The 16414-nt window shown below is 43.7% G+C and overlaps 1 protein-coding gene across 1 annotated transcript in view; it reads left to right on the top strand.

Annotated features, from left to right (window-relative positions):
- The window catches only part of URB2 (URB2 ribosome biogenesis homolog), a 38638-nt gene that overhangs the window by 14002 nt on the left and 8222 nt on the right, over positions 1-16414 (top strand). Inside the window, exons 5-8 of the mRNA XM_053605779.1 lie at positions 1502-1662; positions 3450-3560; positions 12094-12336; positions 15914-16001. Coding sequence (XP_053461754.1) covers positions 1502-1662; positions 3450-3560; positions 12094-12336; positions 15914-16001 — 603 coding nt within the window. The remainder of the gene's footprint in view (positions 1-1501; positions 1663-3449; positions 3561-12093; positions 12337-15913; positions 16002-16414) is intronic.

Raw genomic sequence — 16414 nt, forward strand, 5'->3', positions numbered from 1 at the left:
GTGTGTGTGGAATTGTATCCTGCTCTGGAGATGAGTGAGGTGTTGAGCTGGCTTGTCTAACTAAACAGACATCCACACAGCACAGACTAGACTCTAGTTACTAGAGGATAGTGAAGTGCAGGGGAGTGACTCAGAACTGTGGGACTGGGTGGAGAGGCTACCTGCAGGCCAAGCTTGACTGGTCTTCAAGAGGCAGATGGCAGGATCTTCCATCTGGGGTGGGCCAAGCTTGAGTGGCCTTCAAGAGGCGGATGCCAGGACCTTCCATCCAGGGCAGGCCAAGCTTGAGTGGCCTTCAAGAGGCAGATGGCAGGACCTTCCATCCGGGGCGGGCCAAGCTTGAGTGGCCTTCAGGAGGCAGATGGCAGGACCTTCCATCCGGGGCTGCTGCAGTGAGTTCAGTGCCCTTTTTTGTCTGCTGACCACCAGATTTGGTGCTGGTACGCCCCAAGGTCGTGGTTCTAGAGTCTTACAGATTGTCAGAGACTTGAATCTTTGTCTCTCAGAGCTTTTTTTGGTCTCCCTTCCCAGTGCTGTAAATAAGTAAGCAAAAACTGGAGTTTCAGCAAGAATTCTGGAACGTGGAGTAATCACGATAGGGCTGAATTGCGAGAAAGATGAATTGGGTCAGGTGACAAAGGGGCTTTGAGTGCCCTGACTTTGGGTTTTATCACAAGACCGTGGGGCAGAGGACACTGGAGATGCTGGGAAGCAGCTGGATGACTTCAAAAGACAGCCTCCCAAAATGTAGGGTACTCTTGATCTTTTTGACATTCCTGTTTGTTTAAAAATATCACCTCACTCCTGCACCCCTACTGATTTCATAATAGAAATACAAGGAAAATAGCTTCAAGCTGACCCTTGAACAACATGGGAGTCAGGGTGCTAATACTCACACAGACAAAAACCCATGTATAACTTGTAATCAATAGGCACATTTTGTGTGTTATGTATTATATACTGTATTCTTACAATAAAGCAAGCTAGAGAACAAAAAATGTTGAAGAAATCATACAGAAGAGGAAATGAGTTTAGCATTCATTAAGTGGAAGTGGATCATCATAAAGGTCTTCTTCCTCCTCCTCTTTACACTGAGGAGGCTGAGGAGGGAAAGGGAAGGGAGGGTTGGTCTTAACTGTCCCAGGTGGCAGAAGTGGAGGAAATTCCTGTGTCAGTGGACCCATGCAGTCCACATCTGTGTTCAGGAGCCAACTACATAAAATAATAGTCACCTATCTTCTGTGGCGCAAATTTAGCTACTTCTGAGCATGGGTAGTCTTTGTGGGGGCTTACCCCACACAGGCGTGTGTGTGAGAGAGGGCATGACGCTCTCATTGTGTCCCCACTTTGTCCACCAGCACTGTGTCACCATGCCCCTAACAGCATGACTTTAACTGTATAGCATTGCATGCCTGTACACAATTTCATCTTCTGGCTACCCTGTATTTCACCTGTCTGTGGTTTTTCAAATTTTAACAGTCTTGGTTCCTTTTCTATACAGATCCTGCAATTCCTGCTCAGGTAATGCAGGATATTGAGCCTCATTTGAGATCCTTGTTCACCCAAATGTTAGAGGCAGCAACGACAGAGGACTTTAGGCTGGTGATGTGGCATATTCTTCAAGGACTAGACATCAGTAATATGTGGAAAGCAGATCTGCAGGTGGGTGGCATGGTGGGCCCAGAAATGATGTTACTCAGGTGGGAAAACTTACCTGAGGTGCAGTGTCATCCCCGAAACTCATCAAACCAACAAAAGTTCAAGCTAATGGAGACTGTAAGCACAGAGGGACCCATGGAAGGGAGCTGGCCTATGGGGCAGCAGTAGAAAGCAGACTTATTTTTCAGAAAGGAACTTCTTCAAATTACATATGTGTAATCTTACACAAAATACTATGTAAATTCTGTTCATCCTTTGCTTAAGACCTCTCCCACTGTACTTTTTAAAAAATTTCATTTGATTTGGTCATATAGCCCACATGCCAGCATTTGAGAAGCATGCAGGTCAGAGGGCCCCTTTGGCTTGCCCTGGAGTTACTGATAAGGCCCTGTGTGATGGTGCATTTGCTGGAGTCCTTTGTACATAGCTACCATACTGGGAGTTGCTTCTCTACTGGGCACTAGACTGTCCCCACTTTCACATAATGAGGAAGGCCACAGAGCCAGTGGTCAGCATGGCCGGACTACAGCCAGGTCCAGGCCTTTTCTGCCTTACAAGTGGCTTTTTGACACCTGGCCTTAAGCAGCATACTGGCAGTGGATGTTGATTTGCAGGAAGAAGAGCAACAGGGTAATTTGGGAGCTTCCAGGAGGGGCAGGTCAAGTCTCCGGCAGCTGGGAGAACCTGGTCTCTGAGCACGAGGAAGGGGAAGAAGGATGAGAGCAAAGGACAGAAGTCAGGATTGTGGGGCTGCACAGCATTAGGGGGTCAGGAGGAAGAGGCTGGCATAAGGTTGGAATTGAAATTGATCACGTGAGATGCCTGGCATGGGCACTCAGTAGAGGGAGGCCTGGCCCTCGTAGTCCTGTGTTTTCAAACTGTTGCCCATGACCACAGCACCTGACCCAATTGTCTTACTTTTTGTCTTTCTATAAGGCACCAGTTCTCAACCTGTGGGTCGCCACCCCTTTGTAACAATGAAAATACATCACGACATTAGGAAGGTTGAGAACCACTGCTTTAAGGCCTCTTCTTTTATGTGTGAGCATAGTTGGTTCTTTTTTCCCAAGTAGCTGGGACTACAGGAGTCCACCACAACGCCTGGCTATTTTTTTTTTGTAGTTGTCCTCGTTGTTTAGCTGGCCCGGGTCAGTTTCGAACCCCCCAGCCTTGGTGTATGTGGCTGGTGCCGTTACCACTGTGCTATGGGCGCCGAGCCCTTTTTTTTTTTTTTTGAGACAAAGTCTCATTCTGTCGCCCTGACTAGAGAGCCATGATGTCACAGCTCACAGCAACCTCAAACTCTTGGGCTTGCCTCTTGCCTTGGTTTTTCTATTTTTAGTAGAAATGGGGTATCATTCTTCTTCAAGCTGGTCTCGAACTCCTGAGCTCAAGGAATCAGCCTGCCTTAGCCTCCCAGAGTTCTAGGACTACAGGCGTGAGCCAGAGTTCTAGGACTACAGGCGTGAGCCACCATGCCTGGCTGCATAGATAGTTCTTGCTCAGTGAAGTCACAGCCAGCATCTTAGGTCACAAAACACATTACTTGTTCACTGTTATGGCTTAGTGAGATGCTGCTGAAAGACCCAGCTCTACCCTTTCTCACTTGGTCTCTGCCTGCTGCTGCTGTGAAGGAACGCACCCTACCCAAGCCTTGTTCACGTTCCCTGACACAGGGCTCTCAGGCTCCCCTCTGTCACTTAAGCCCCATAGCAAGCTTCTTCCCCAGGTGGAGTTCCCCTTACGAGAGAGTGGCTGTCTGCTGCTAACTGTTTTCCCTTTTGGCTCAGGCCGTTTTGTCAGCTGTTACATTGCTCAAGCTGCTACTGACCTGCCCACTCTGTGGAGAGAAAGCAAGTCTGTTGTGGCTTGCATGTCCCCAAATAGTCACGGCTCTAACGGTGAGTACCCTTAGGGGAGGCGCCCTCCAGTCCATCCCCTCCCTCTTCCCCTAAAGACAAAATCTGGCCACATAGGCTCTGCTCCTGGTTTGTAGGAGAGTATAGGATGGATGCTTCCTGAGATGGGTGCGTGTAGGGTGCCAATTTGGGTGTCTGAACACGTTGGTGTTGGCAGTAGAAGTTGTGGGAAGAGTGTGGTGTCAGGAGACATTTAGGAGCATCGGGGGCATCAGACGGGCAGTAGTAAGGAATATGGTGGTGAGGTAAGGCTATCGTTAAAGCCTATTTAATCAGATGAGATAGGAAGGAATTAGGGGGTTTTCTCTGCCCCAACAAAGTGTTGTAGTAAGTTTAGTGTGTGTGTTTATTTGTAGAGGTATGTAAGACTCATGATACAGTGAAAGAAAAAGTACTTTATAGAATAGACAGTAATGTTGTGGATAGGATGTTGTTTTTTGGTTTTTTTTTGTTTTTTATTTTTTGGTAGAGACAGAGTCTCACTTTATTGCCCTTGGTAGAATGCCATGGCATCACACAGCTCACAGCAACCTCCAACTCCTGGGCTTAAGCATATCTCTTCCCTCAGCCTCCCAAGTAGCTGGGACTACAGGCGCCCGCCACAATGCCTGGCTATTTTTTGGTTGCAGTTCCTCCGGGGCCAGGTTTGAACCCACCACCTTCGGTATATGGGACCGGCGCCAGGTGCTGCCCCACAGAACGTTATTGTAATCTTACTGAGATGCTAAATTTTGTGTGCAGGAGCTGCTTGGCTTTCATGTCACTAGAACAAAAGTCTGATTCAGACTGGGACTGTATTGTCCTGTAGAGATACTGAGTGCTCTCGTGTCTAGGTGCAGGGGAACAATGTGTGTTTTACCGTCATCCTCAGCCCCAATTCTAGCTTTTGCTACCTGAGAAAATTGCCCTGGGTGAGCACATGTCCAGGACAAAAGGGTCTAATCAGCAGACTTGGTGTCCCATTCTCTGAGGGTCTGACCGGCAGACTTGATGTCCCGTCCTCCTGAGGGTCTGACCGGCAGACTTGGTGTCCCGTCCTCCTGAGGGTCTGACCGGCAGACTTGGTGTCCCGTCCTCCTGAGGGTCTGACCGGCAGACTTGGTGTCCCGTCCTCCTGAGGGTCTGACCGGCAGACTTGGTGTCCCGTCCTCCAGAGGGTCTGACCGGCAGACTTGGTGTCCCGTCCTCCTGAGGGTCTGACCGGCAGACTTGGTGTCCCGTCCTCCAGAGGGTCTGACCGGCAGACTTGGTGTCCCGTCCTCCAGAGGGTCTGACCGGCAGACTTGGTGTCCCGTCCTCCTGAGGGTCTGACCGGCAGACTTGGTGTCCTGTCCTCCTGAGGGTCTCACTGGCAGACTTGGCGTCCCGTCCTCCTGAGGGTTGGACTGGCAGACTTAGCGTCCTGTCCTCTTGAGGGTATGGCCAGCAGACTTGGTGTCCCGTCCTCCTGAGGGTCTGGACAGCAGACTTGGTGTCCCGTCCTCTTGAGGGTCCGACCAGCAGCCTTGGTGTCCTGTCCTCCTGAGGGTCCGACCAGCAGACTTGGTGGTCTGTCCTCTTCCTTTTCTTTTTTTTTTTTTGTTATTGTTGGAGATTCATTGAGGTATAAGAAGCCAGGATATACTGATTGCATTTGTTAGGTAAAGTCCCTCTTACAATCCTGTCTTGCCCCCAAAAGGTGTGGCACACACCAAGACCCCACCCCCTTCCCTCCTTCTCTCTCTCTGCTCTTCATTTCCCCACCCCTCCCTCCTCCTTTCTCTCTCTGCTCTCCCCTTTCCCCACCCCGACCATGTCCTTAATTGTCATTAACTATCCTCATATCAAAATTGAGTACATAGGATTCATACTTCTCCATTCTTGTGATGCTTTACTAAGAATAATGTCTTCCACTTCCATCCAGGTTAATACGAAGGATGTAAAGTCTCCATTTTTGTTAATGGCTGAATAGTATTCCGTGGTGTGCATATACCACAGCTTGTTAATCCATTCCTGGGTTGGTGGGCATCAAAATTTACATTTTGGCGATTGTAAATTGAGTTACAATAAACAGTCTAGTACAAGTGTCCTTATGATAAAAGGATTTTTTTCCTTCTGAGTAGATGCCCAGTAATGGGATTGCAGGATCAAACGGGAGGTCTAGCTTGAGTGCTTTGAGGTTTCTCCATACTTCTTCCAAAAAGGTTGTACTAGTTTGCAGTCCCACCAGCAGTGTAAAAGTGTTCCCTTCTCTCCACATCCACGCCAGCATCTGCAGTTTTGAGATTTTGTGATGTGGGCCATTCTTGTTGGGGTTAGATGGTATGTCAGGGTGGTTTTGCTTTGCATTTCTCTAATAATTAGGGATGAAGAGCATTCTTTCATGTTTGTTAGCCATTCCTCTGTCTTCTTTAGAGAAGGTTCTATTCATGTCTCTTGCCTATTGATATATGGGATTGTTGGCTTTTTTCATGTGGATTAATTTGAGTTCTCTATAGATCCTAGTTATCAAGCTTTTGTCTGATTCAAAATATGCAAATATCCTTTCCCATTGTGTAGGTTGTCTATTTGCTTTAGTTGTTGTCTCCTTAGCTGTACAGAAGTTTTTAAGTTTAATGAAGTCCCATTTGTTTATTTTTGTTGTTGTTGCAATTACCACGGCAGTCTTCTTCATGAAGTCTTTCCCCAGGCCAGTATCTTCCAGTGTTTTTCCTATGCTTTCTTTGAGGGTTTTTATTGTTTCATGCCTTAAATTTAAGTCCTTTATCCATCTTGAATCAATTTTTGTGAGTGGAGAAAGGTATGGGTCCAGTTTCAGTCTTTTACATGTGGATATCCAGTTCTCCCAGCACCATTTATTGAATAGGGAGCCTTTCCCCCAAAATATGTTCTTATTTGGTTTATGGAAGATTAGGTGGTTGTAAGATGTTAGTTTCATTTCCCTGGTTTTCTATTAGATTCCAAATGTTATGTCTCTATTTTTGTGCCAGTACCATGCTGTCTTGACCACTATGGCCTTGTGGTAGAGCCTAAAATCTGGTATGGTGATGCCCCCAGCTTTATTTTTATTACTAAGAACTGCATTAGCTATACGGGTTTTTTTCTGGTTCCATACAAAACGCAGAATCATTTTTTTCCAAATCTTGAAAGTGCGATGTTGGTATTTTAATAGGAGTGGCATTGAATAGGTAGATTGGGGAAGTATAGACATTTTAGCAATGTTGATTCTTCCCTGCCATGAGCATGGTATGTCCTTCCATTTGTTAATATCCTCTGTTATTTCCTGTCTTAGGATTTCATAGTTTTCTTTATAGAGGTCCTTCACCTCCTTTGTTACGTATATTCCTAGGTATTTTGTTTTTGAAACTATGGTGAAGGGAGTTGTGTCCTTAATTAGCCTCTCATCTTGACTGTTTTTGGCGTATACAAAAGTTGTGGACATTGATTTTATATCCTGAGACATTACTATATTTTTTGATGACTTCCAGGAGTCTTGTGGTTGAGTCTTTGGGGTTCTCTAAGTATAAGATCATATAATCAGCAAAGAGGGAGAGTTTGACCTCCTCTGCTCCCATTTGGATGCCCTTTATTTCCTTGTCTTGCCTAATTACATTGGCTAGAACTTCCAGCACTGTGTTGAATAGTAATGGTGACAGAGGACAACCTTGTCTGGTTCCAGTTCTAAGAGGAAAACCTTTCAGTTTTACTCCATTCAGTAAAATATTAGCTATGGGTTTGTCATAGATAGCTTCAATCAGTTTCAGAAATGTGCCACCTATGCCTATACTCTTCAATGTTCTAATTAGAAAAGGATGCTGGATTTTATCCAGTGCTTTTTCTGCATCTATTGAGAGGATCATATGGTCTTTATTTTTGTTTCTGTTAATATGATGGATAACGTTTATGGACTTGTGTATGTTAAACCAGGCTTGCATCCCTGGGATGAAACCTACTTGATCATGATGTATGACTTTTTTGATGATAAAATCTAATCTGTTGGCTGTGATATTGTTGAGAACTTTTGCATCTATATTCATTAGTGAAATTGGTCTGAAATTCTCCTTTTTGATTGGGTCTTTTCCTGGTTTTGGTATCAGGGTGATGTTTGATTTGTAGAACGTGTTGGGAAAGATTCCTTCCTCCTCAATTTTTTGGAATGATTTCTGCAGTACGGGAATAAGCTCTTCCTTGAAGGTTTGATAGAATTCTGGTGTGAAGCCATCCAGACCAGGTCATTTTTTTGTTGAAAGCTTTTTTTTTTATTGACTGGGATTCATTGAGGGTACAATAAACCAGGTTACAAAGATTGCATTTGTTAGGCAAAGTCCCTCTTGTGAAAGCTTTTTTATTGTTTCTTTAATCTCAGTGCTAGAAATTGGTCTGTTCAGGAGCTCTATTTCTTCCTGGCTAAGTCTAGGGAGAGGGTGTGATTCCAAATATTGATCCATTTCCTTCACATTGTTAAATTTCTGGGCATAGAGTTTCTGGTCGTATTCAGAGATGATCTCTTTTTTTTTTTTTTTGTAGAGACAGAGTCTCACTTTTATGGCCCTTGGTAGAGTGCCGTGGCCTCACACAGCTCACAGCAACCTCCAACTCCTGGGCTTAAGCAATTCTCTTGCCTCAGCCTCCCGAGTAGCTGGGATGACAGGCACCCGCCACAATGCCCAGCTATTTTTTGGTTGCAGTTTGGCCGGGGCTGGGTTTGAACCCACCACCCTCGGTATATGGGGCCGGCGCCTTACCGACTGAGCCACAGGCGCCGCCCCAGAGATGATCTCTTTTATATCTGTGGGATCAGTTGGTATTTCCCCTTTATCATTTCTGATTGAGGTTACTAGAGATTTTATTTTTCTATTTCTAGTTTGGCCAAAGGTTTATCTATTTTATTTATTTTTCCCAAAAAACCAAGTTTTTGTTTCGTTAATTTTCTGAATGATTCTTTTGTTTTCAATTTCATTGATCCTCTGATTTAATTTTGGAGATTTCTTTTCTTCTAATGGGTTTAGGCTTAGCTTGTTCTTCTTTTTCCAATTCCGTAAGATTGCTTGTGAGTTTGTTGATGCTCTCTCTTTCTGTTTTTCGAATGTAGGCATCTAAAGTGATGAATTTTCCTCTCAAAACTGCTTTCGCAATATCCCACAGGTTTTGGTAGCTTATGTCATCATTGTTGTTATGCTCAAGGAAGTTAATGATTTCCTGTTTTTTTCTTCCTGCACCCAACTGTCATTCAACAGAATGTTGTTTAATTTCCGTGCCTTTGTGTGGGGTTGAACGTTTTTGTTGGAGTTGAGTTCCACTTTTAGTGCCTTGTGATCTGAGAAAATGCAAGGTAAAATTTCAATTCTTTTGATTCTGTCGAGGTTTGTTTTGTGTCCTAGGATATGATCAATTTTGGAGAATGTTCCATGGGGTGATGAGAAGAATGTATATTCTTTATCTTTGTGATGGAGTGTTCTATATACATCTGTCCAGCACCGATGTTCTAGGGTCTCATTTACATCCCTTATTATCTTTGTTTAATTTCTGTTTAGAGGATCTGTCCAGCTCTGTAAGAGGATATATCAAATTGCTCAGACTGAGTAAGGTCTGTTTCAAGAATCTGGCATTTAAATTGGATGCATAAATATTTAGAATTGAAACGTCGTCTTGTTGTATTTTTCCCTTGACCAATATAAAATGACCATATTTGTCCTTTTTTACTTTAGTTGCTTTAAATCCACATGTATCTGAAAATAAGATTGCAACTCCTCTTTTCTTTTGAATTCCGTTTGCCTGAAAAATTGTCTTCCAACCCTCAACTCAGAGTTGTAATTTGTCTTTTGAAGCTAGGTGTGTTTTCTGCAAAGAGCAAATAGATGGCTTGTGTTTTTTAATCCAGTGAGCCAATCTATGCTTATTGAGTGGGGAATTCAAGCCATTAACATTTATTTAGATAATTGATAAGTGTGGTAGTATTCTATTCATCTTATTTTGTGAGAGTCCATTGCTTAGTTTTATCTTTTGCATCAGTGTGGAAGTTAGGTTGTGTCCTTTAATTGCTGAGTTCTTACTTTGCTGCTGATCCATTGTGATGGTCAGTGTATAGAACAGGTTGAAGTATTTCCTGTAGAGCCGGTCTTGTTGTGGTGAATTTCCTCAGTGTATATCAGTAAATGATTTGATTTCTCTGTCAGTTTTAAAGCTTAGCAGGGTATAGAATTCTGGGCTGGAAATTGTTCTGTTTAAGTAGATTAAAGGTAGATGACCATTGTCTTCTTGCTTGGAAAGTTTCATTAGAGAAGTCTGCAGTCACCCTGATGGATTTGCTTCTGTAAGTCAACTGGTGCTTACTCCTGGCAGCTTGAAGAATCTTTTCTTTTGTCTTGACTTTGGACAGGTTCATCATAATATGTCTTGGAGAAGCTCTGTTATAGTTGAGGTGACCTGGGGTCCGATATCTCTCTGAAAGCAGTGTATCAGAATATTTGGTGATATTTGGGAAATTTTCACTTATATATTCTCTAGTATGGCTTCCATTCCCCTGGGACATTCTTCTTCCCCTTCTGGGATTCCTATAACTCATATGTTTGAACACTTTATAAAGTCCCATAATTCTGTCAGCGAATGTTCTGTTTTCTCTTTCTTTCTTTCTGCCTCTTTTACTATCTGAGTTATCTCAACAGCTTTGTCCTCTACCTCTGATATCCTTTCTTCCGCATGATCTAATCTGTCATTGATTCTTTCTACTGCATCTTTAAGTTCCCTAATTGACTGCTTCAGTTCCTTCAGCTCTGCTATATCCTTTCTATATTCTTCATATCGTTCATCTCTTATTTGATTCTGTTTTTGGAGTTTCTTTTGGTTATTTTCCACTTTATCAGCAGTTTCCTTCATTGTTTACATCATTTCTTTCATTGTTTTCATCATGTGTATTCTAAATTCCCTTTCTGTCATTTCTAACATTCTTTATAGGTGGAATCCTCTGCAGTGGCCACCTTATGGTCCCTTGGTGGGGAGGGGGTTGCTCTGGACTGGTTCTTCATGTTGCCAGGAGTTTTCTGCTGGTTCTTCCTCATGAGTGATTTCTTTTATCTGTTTCCTTACCCTAATTTTCCTTTCACTTCTTCTTGATCTTCAAGTTGCCGTGCCTCTGGACTAGGGTTTTCCATGAGTCCCAGTGTGCCAAAACCAGTCTCACTCTATACCCGAGGGCTAAGGCTGTAAGGCCTCTTAGTCCCCACCTTTAGGCTGCTCAGTCAGTCAGATTACTCACTCATACCCGATCCTTGTTCTGCGACCCTGAGGGTGGAAGTTGCTTGGGCAGTTCTCCCACATTGGCTCCACATGGCCCGGGTAATCACTATTAGGTCTGTCTGGCTCAGCGTCTCAGTCTGGGGCCCTAGGCAACACTTAAAATCCTCCGTACTCTTGCCCAAGTTCTCCCAAGGTAGTTCAACTGAGTGCCAAGTCCACAAAACCCAAGCAGCTCACAGGTAAGGCCTTTCTAGTTTGCAATCTCACTGCTGCTGTACTTACAGCTGCCGGCAGGATTAGACTAAATGAACACACGCAACCACTTGCCAGTTTTCCACTGCTTTTGTCCTCCTCCTGGGGTCCAGAAGTCTCTCACTGACTCCCTGTATTGTCAAGAGAGATGTTTTGGGCAGATCCCACCAGCCAGATATGCGTGGAGTCTTGTCTCCCCAGACTCACTGTGCCCAGTTGCAAGGAAGCTGTTACTCGGCCGCCATCTTGCTCCTCCCCCTGTCCTCTTGTTGTCAGCTTTGCTGACTTGTCAGTTTTCCAAATACTGCACTAGTGGGTGTGAATGGAGAGGTTTACCTGTTCTGATGACACCATAGCAGGCCTGCTCTGATAGGAACAGGAGCCTAGAATCCTGTTAGAATGTAACAAGGAGTCTGCATAGCCAGAACAGCTGGCCAAAAGATGCATTGCAAGAGATGGATCCCAGAAGGCCTCGGGCTCAGTGTTTGAGGGCATTAGTGTCACAGGTAAAGTCTCCTTGGTTGTGTAGGTAAGATTCGGGTACCCTCATGTTCATCCTGTTCTCATTATTTTCTAGAACAATGTTTTTTGTTTTTTGTTTTGAGACAGAATCTCACTCTCACCCTGGGTAGAGTGCCGTGGCATCATAGCTCATAGCAGCCTGAAACTCTTGGGTTCAGTTGATCCTCTTGCCTCAACCTTCTGAGTAGCTGGGAGTATAGGCGATTGCCACAATGCCTGGCTAGTTTTTCTTTTTCTTTCTTTCTTTCTTTTCTTTTTTTTTTTCTATTTAGAGACAGTATCTTGCTCTTGCTCAGGCTGGTCTTGAATTCCTGAGCGCAGGTGATCGACCCATGTCGGCCTCCCAGAGAGCTGGGATGACAGGTGTGAGCCAAGTGACACCCACCTGCCTGTTGACTGCGTCCATTTATTTTGAAGCAGGGACATTGTTGTGACAGTCACTCAATGCTTTTCGTGTCATTGTGTTTTGTGTTATTTTGGAGTATCAACTTCATTTCTCCTTCCTGCTTTCCCCCGTTTGCTACAGCTGCAAAACCGAGAGGCTTGTCAGAAGCAGCCTGTGCCCCTTACTGTGATCGAGTCTATCCTAGACGTCCTGGCTGCCCTGCTACGGCAGGGGGAGGAGGCCATTGGCAACCCCCACCATGTCAGCTTGGCCTTCAGCATCCTGCTCACAGTTCCTTTGCAACACGTGAAGCCAGCAGAGTATGGAAGCATCTTCCTAAGGGTGCACAACGTGCTCTTCTCCATCCTACAGTGCCACCCCAAGGTGAGACGGAGGGAGAGACCCTCAGTCAGCTCGTCCTTTATGAATAGGGCAATGTAAGCTGGTAGAAAAGCAGCAGGCAAACTTTACTCTTGAGGGATAATAAAAATAATGATTTGTCAGGCAAACTTCCTGGTTTCAGTAATTTTCAGGGCCAAGAGGTATTTCAAGTCCAGAAGTCCCACCAGGCTACTTGAGCTAGTTCATCTGTGTTGAGTCTGGCACTTTGGATGATATTGGTGTGCTGTAGTTTGAGAGCTTCTAATCTGAAATCCAGAATGGTCCAATATCTAAAACCTTTTCTATTTACCTAATACTCCAGCCAGAGGCAATAAAATCCAAACTTTTTTGAGTGCTGATGAGATGCCACAAGAGGAGACTTTACACCGACCTCAACGTGATGGGTCACGCCAGAACACAGGCAAAACTTTGTTTCATTACAAAGCTATTAAAAATATTGTATGAAATTACTTTGGGGCTCTGTGTGCAACATGCATATGAAACAGAAGTGAATTTTGTGCTTAAACTTGGGTCCCGTCTCCAAGATACGGGATTATGTATATCCAAATATTCCAGAATCCAAAATCTAAAATCTTCTGGTCATAAGCCTTTTGGATAAGTTTGATACTAAGACTATACTATTTAAGGAAGCTTACTAGCAATTAGGCTGTTTTTGCTGGGCACATATTTAAGTCACTCGCTTACATCTCTTGTTGGATTTATAATTGAAATGAGTATAGGGAGTGAGGCATATGTGCTGCCTTTTAAGTTAAACTGATGTCTCAGGGAAAAGATTGCAGTTCAGCTAACTGAACGTTTGCTACGTTTCACCCCGTTAGCAACCCTGTGAAGGACGTGGTAACCTCAGTTAACTGATGGGTAAGCTGAGGCTCAGCACCACTAAACAATGTAGTCAAAGTCTGCTTCTTTGAGTCTAAATCTAATATTGCCACCACTATCCATGTGGCTGACAAGTGGGAACTCAGATATGACATACAGTCATGTGTAGCTTAATGACAGCAGTGTGTTCTGAGAAGTGTGTTGTTAGGCAGTTGTGTCACTGCAGACATCAGAGTGCACTTACACAGACCTGGATGGTGCAGCCTGTCACACACCTGGGCTTTAGGGCACAGCTGTGGCTGCACACTGGTACAGCTTGTTACTGTACTGAGCTTAGTAGGCAGGTGTAACACAATGGTAAGTGTTTGTGTATCTAAATGTGGCTAAATATAGAGAAGGCCCAGTGAAAATGCAGTGTTTTCATCTTATGGGACTACTCTCATTGCAGTTATTGACCAAAGTGTTGCTTTTTAACGCATGATTGTATGTCACATATATATAGGTGCACAGAGGTTTTTTTCCTTTTTTTTTTTTTTTTTCTTTTTTTTGAGACAGAGTCTCTTTGTGTTGCCCTCAGTATAGTGCTGTGGCGTCACAGCAACCTCAAACTCCTGGGCGTAAGTGATTCTCCTGCCTCAACCTCCCAAGAAGCTGGGACTACAGGCGCCCTCCATAATACCTGGCTATTTTTTGTTGCAGTTGTCATTGTTGTTTAGCTGGCCTGGACTGGGCTCGAACTTGCCACCCTCGGTGTATGTGGCTGGTGCCCTAACCACTGTTGAATGGGCTCTGAGCCCAGATGTTGTTTTTTTTTAAGTGTTTTGACGTTATGAGGCTAGAGATCCACCAGCAATGCAGTTTTTAAGAAAAAAATATTCTCTAGCAAACTAAACATTGATGAAATTGGGCCTCACTCTAAAGTATCCTCCAGTTGGCAGTTGACCTTTGGTCCAGCTTATCTTATAGCATTTCTGTTATTAAATTTCTCTGCTGATTTACTGTATGATATATATACACTGCAAATTAATTACAAACTAAAACTGAAGATCTTGCAGAAGATGCAGGATTTCATGAACTTGATGAAAGTAATATTAGAAAGTCTCTTGCCAACCATTAACAAATGACCACTTAGTGGAATTAGATAATTTAATAAGTAGGAACATGGTGGATGTGACTCATCCTGGCAGCTTGCACGTAGGATTACATGAGGGATTGAGTAGGGAATCTGACAAGTGGGCCCAAGGCCGAGCGTGTGAGCACACACATAGTAGGTCTGCATTTGTATGGTAGGCAGTCAGCACAGTCAGAAAACCCAGCAGAACGATGAGCAGCTGGGGCTGTGCTAAGCATTTTACCTGTTTTAATGTGGGTAATCCTCAACAACAACTTCTTATCCTCATTTCGTGGATGAGGAAACTGAGGCACACATGTATGGAAAAAGCTAGATGGTTTGTCCAAGAGGAGCCAGAGTGTGTGCATCCACATAGTCTGCCCTCAGATTTGTGTGCAGCAAAGGATTAAGAGAGGATGGTCCTGGAGAATTTGCTGAAACTCTGGAATACTTTTGCAAAAAATTCCTATATCTGAACATGCTACAGATAATTTGACATGCAGGGTGAAGTATTATGCTATCAAGAATTTTGTTGGGGGTGGCACCTGTGGCTCAGTGAGTAGGGCGCCGGCCCCATGTACCAAGGGTGGCAGGTTCAAACCCAGCCCCTGCCAAACTGCAACAAAGAAATAGCCGGGCATTGTGGCAGGCACCTGTAGTCCCAGCTGCTCGGGAGGCTGAGGCAAGAGAATCGCCTGGGCCCAGGAGTTGGAGGTTGCTGTGAGCTGTGTGACGCCACAGCACTCTACTGAGGGCAACAGAGTGAGACTCTGTCTCTACAAAAAAAAAAAAAGAATTTTGTTGGACAGATTATGCCAAAGAGAATCCCAACACGTGCTTTACTGTTTATTCATTTTAAGTATTAGTGCAGCACTGTCCAGTAGACTATTTGGCAGTGATGGGCCTGTGCTGTATCTGCGTTGTCCAGCCCAGTGACCACTGGCCACAGGTGTCTTGACTACTTGAAGTATGTCCAGTGTGACAGAAACTGAGTGCTTAATTTTACTGAATTCTTGTTAATTTAATTGTAAGCAGTCACATGTGGCTTATGGCTGCTCTGTTGGACAGTGTCTAGTTGTGATCTGACCTAAGGATGGTGGAGTATAAAAGAAGCATGCTTGCCATTGTAATCTCATTTTTCAAGATAAAATCCCAAAGTAGACCTTCTCACCTCTATTACTTGAGCAGTTTTGGTCCCCATTTTAAGTGAATTTTCTTTATGTAATCTTTTTTTTTAAAATACCAATTCTACTTGAATAAATTGGTTAGTTTTGTTCCTTTTATTATTTATTACTACTCATTACCAGAATAGATTAGTACTAGTTTAGAGTAAAACATACAGAGTCAGCAAATTCTAAACTAGGTTTGCCCCTTAGATTCCTGAAGTTTATGCAGTATGGAATCCCTATTCCAAATGGTCAAGCAAGGGTTAAAAAGTTACTCCCCCCCACCCCCCAGGTGGGTGAACAGTAACACCATGCCGGTGACTATGCCTGGGTGCACACTGCTGTTCTTAGTGTCCTCATAGACAAAGCTCAGAAGAAAGCAAGTGTGTGCTCCTTTAAATTAGAAAACCTTAAAATAAGCAGTCACTTATGCACTTTTATGTTCTTTTATCTGTTATCACAGGTGATGCTGAAAGCCATCCCTTCTTTCTTGAACTCTTTTAATAGATTGGTGTTTTCAGTTATGCATGAAGGGCGACAGAAGGACAAAGGTAACCCAGAGTAACAGTATCAGAGAGGGACACAGTTTCGAATGTGTTTATTATGTGATGTTGCTGGAAATAAAACTACTCAGTTGGGTTTACTTAAGAGAAATGTTCAGATCATCAAATGATTACTCAAAATAATTTTTTAAAAAATTTCAAACTGTCATATTTTACCGTCTCCAAACAGTGGCTGCATCTAGCATCTCCTAAATGAAATAGTTCTTTTTCTGGGCAAAAAGAGCCTAAATTTAGGAAATATTTATGGAGCATATATGCCCTTAAGGCAGCGGTTCTCAACTTGTGCGTCGTGACCCCTTTGTAACAATGAAAATATATTCTGCATATCAGATATTTACATTACGATTCATAGCAGTACCAAAATTACAGTTATGAAGTAGCAACGAAAATAGTTTTATGGA

This window comes from Nycticebus coucang, chromosome 10, assembly GCF_027406575.1.
Source record: "Nycticebus coucang isolate mNycCou1 chromosome 10, mNycCou1.pri, whole genome shotgun sequence".
In the NCBI taxonomy this organism is placed as follows: Eukaryota; Metazoa; Chordata; class Mammalia; order Primates; family Lorisidae; genus Nycticebus; species Nycticebus coucang.